This window comes from Fukomys damarensis, unplaced genomic scaffold, assembly GCF_012274545.1.
Source record: "Fukomys damarensis isolate Sample0158 unplaced genomic scaffold, DMR_v1.0_HiC HiC_scaffold_34, whole genome shotgun sequence".
NCBI classification, from domain to species: Eukaryota; Metazoa; Chordata; class Mammalia; order Rodentia; family Bathyergidae; genus Fukomys; species Fukomys damarensis.
Window position 1 is genome coordinate 15,575,888 of NW_022900946.1, and position 3,268 is coordinate 15,579,155.

At 48.7% G+C, this 3,268-nt stretch overlaps 1 protein-coding gene across 1 annotated transcript in view; it reads left to right on the forward strand.

The window, feature by feature from the left end:
* The first annotated feature begins 454 nt into the window (after nt 1–454).
* Tmem114 (transmembrane protein 114) overlaps nt 455–3,268 on the forward strand; it is a 23,515-nt gene continuing 20,701 nt past the window's right edge. The window contains 2 exon segments of the mRNA XM_033758545.1: nt 455–565; nt 2,008–2,075. Of these exon segments, the coding sequence (XP_033614436.1) occupies nt 455–565; nt 2,008–2,075 (179 nt within the window).

Here is a 3,268-nt window from a genome sequence, read left to right on the forward strand (position 1 = left end):
TGGTGGGTGATTCAGATTTGGCAGTCCACACATTTTGTTCTGTGGAGGCATAGGTGTTGGCTCAGAGGAGAGCAGATGTCCACAGGTGGGCCAATGAGCTTTATTTATGGAAATCTGGTGGACACTAGTTAGAAAGAGATTCTGTTGGTCTTGCTAAGCTGTGAAAAGTACTGTCTTTGGCTCCATAGCTGAATCTGCTTGAAGGATAAAGTCAAGCAAGAGGGAAAAACATAACTGGAGAAAGAAAGAGAAAGAGGAGAGAGATGGAACCTTGGAGACATTGCTAGGGCTCGTAGGTCCAAACTCAGTTGAATTTTACTTTCATTTGTGAGGTTGATGGTGTGGGTTGTTTTGATGGTGGTGCAAATGAATATGATGGTAATACTGTCACAGAGTTGAAAGCAAAGCCATCAGGGGAGAGATCAGCCTCAATCAAAATGGTGGCCAAAGGGTGATGCACCAAAATGGTGTGCAGAATGAAGGAAGAGGTGATCTTATTGGTGACAGCCCATTTGCTAATGCTGATAAGATGAAGCAGATGATGATGAAGATTAAGATGGCATTGGTAAGGAAGAATCCAGTAGCAGGAAAGAGAACACTCAGCACCAGTCTATTACTACTTTCTATCAGTTCTAGTCAGCTATTGGTCAGCTCTTTGTCACTGTGACCAAATACCTGAAAAAAAGAAAAAAACAACTTAAAGGAGGAGACTTATTTTGGCTCATGATTTCAGAGGTTTCAGGCCGTGGTTAGCTGGCTCCGTTGCTTTTAAGCCTGCAATGAGGCAGAATACCATGGCAGGAGGGCACACAGAGGAAAGCTGCTTACCTCAAGGCAGCTAGGAAGCAGAGAGAAAGAGGCCAGGAGCAAGATACATCCTTCAAAAGCACTCTTCCAGTGATCTACTTTCTCCAACTGGACCGTGTATCCAAACAGCCCATTCAGGTATGAACTCATCAGTGAGTTACTCCACACTCCAGTTACTGCTCACAACCCAGGCACCTCTTGAGGCCTCACTTCTGAACAGTGCTGCATTGCAGATCAAGCCCTCAGTACACAACTCTTTGGGGGATGCTTCATATTTAAACTGTAAGAGCCCTCAATTTAAAACAAATCTCTTCACCTCCCTCCCTATACACTATGCCACCACCTGGCCTAAAGCGCTAGGATCTTTTGTTTTTTCCACTGCAGTGTCCTCCTAACCGGCTCCTCTGCTTCCCAAGTCAGCGGACAAATTGAGGGTTATTTTTTTGAAATTGTTCATTAATACATGTTTGTAGCATATAATGATCACATTGGATGTGGGGAGTTTGTACATGTACATAACGCGTCTTGTGTGTCTGATGTATTTCACTTAACATCATGAGTTGAAGGGCTGGGGATTTAGCTCAGTGGTTCCAGCGCCTGCCTTGCAAGTGCAAGGACCCGAGTTCAATCCTTGGTACCCCCCAAAGAATTATGATTTTTAAGATGCATGCATTCTCCTATAAATTACTAAAATTTATCCTCCTTTATGACAGAAAAGCTTCTGTACAGCAAAGGAGACAACCAACAGAGTTGAGACACCTACAGAACGGGAAAACTTTTGTCAGCTACTCTTCTTACAGAGGACTAATGTCTAGAATATATAAGGAACTACAAAAAAAAAAATCAGACCCCCCCCAGAAAAAGATCCAGTCAAAAAATGGGCAACTGAAATGAATAGATACTTCTCAAAAGGAGATTGAGGTTTTTAAAAATGGAAATTAGAGCACTTCCCTTCCCTTCTCAGAACAATTTAGTGATTCAGTTAAAACCCAAGCTAGGGCTGGGGATTTGGCTCTGTGCTTCTGCCACCTGCCTCACAAGTGCAAGGACCCGAGTTCGATCCCCGATACTAAAACAACAACAACCACCCAAGCTATCACAGATCCCAGACCCGCCTGACTGGGGTCCTTCCTACATTCCCAGTCTCACCTCTTCCCGTGCCCTTCCTGTACCCTTTTGATCTGGTTGCCTTCATTCCAGCTCAATGATGAGATGCTCAATGCTGTGTGTTCTTCATGTCCTAGCCTGAATGCCACTTCCTCGGGGAGGTCGGCTGAGAACCTCTCTGCTTTCCCTGCAGCACTTCAGTGGGTCTAGGCACTTTGCTTAATGATTATTTCCTCAGCTTGATCAGAGACTGTCAACTTTTGGGGTTGGTGTGACGGTTCCCCAAGAATGTGTTGCAGGGGTGCCAGGATTTTGATCTTCCCTCTACAAGAGGAATTTTGGGGGTGGTACAGTGTGAGCCTGGCCATCTCCGGCATCTGACATTCTCTTACATTTACAACGATGTGCCATACACATACGGGTGTTTTCTTTCGTTGCCTTGTTTTGAAAAAGTCTGCACCATACATTAAGCACGAGCACTCTGTTCTTGCCCTGTATTCTTAACATAAACCAAGTGTCAGGCACGTAGAAGGCTCAAGAAGCAGCCCTTGGAAGAATGAAAGGTTTTGTGCCGGTGCAGAAGGTGGTAGAATGTGATAAGGACATTGGCGATGATGGATAAGAGGAGAGCGGTGATAACGCTGGTCCTGGTGACCGGTAGAGATGGTGGTGATGGCCATGGTGATGAAGAGAGACTTTGGTGGTGGACGCGATAGACTCAGAGAACCCATGCTAGCTCATTACTTTAAGGAACTTTTATTAAAAATATGAACCTGCTTTTTTCCCTTAGTAGCCAGCCCAGGAGAATTTCTGGAAGGTGGATTTTGGAAGCAAGGTGATTTGAGCTGGAGGGAAGGCGCCGCCGTAGCAGAACATTGGCAAACCCTGGCTGGACTGAATCCCTCCTCCTCCCTCTGTACTCCCCAAGGTGGCGGGAAGACCGCCTCCCTCCCTGCCTCGCTCTGCAGAAGTCCCGGACCCTGGCGCCGCCGGGCACCTCCCTCAGCCCAGGCTGCCAGCGCGCTCAGAGCTCGGTCCTGGTCCTGTGCTAGGATGCAGCGTTGCCCCGGCTGGAGCAAGAGCGTTGGGAGGGTGGGCTAGGAAGGACCCGGAGCTTAAAGGGCTGGGGTGGGGAAGGCGTGAGAGGGCGAGAGAGCAGGCGAGGGGAGCGTGAGCCAGGGGAGTGGAGGGAGTAGCGGTTTGGGGGACAGTGCAGAGTTTGGGGGGCTGGTCGGAGGAGGTTAGGGTTGGGGGGGCCGAGGTGGGATCCCGCCGTGCCCGGTGAGGGGAGCGGGCAGAAGCGTCCTGGGGGCTGAGCCCGGGAGAGGACCACGTGCAGGTGAGGGGGCGGGGG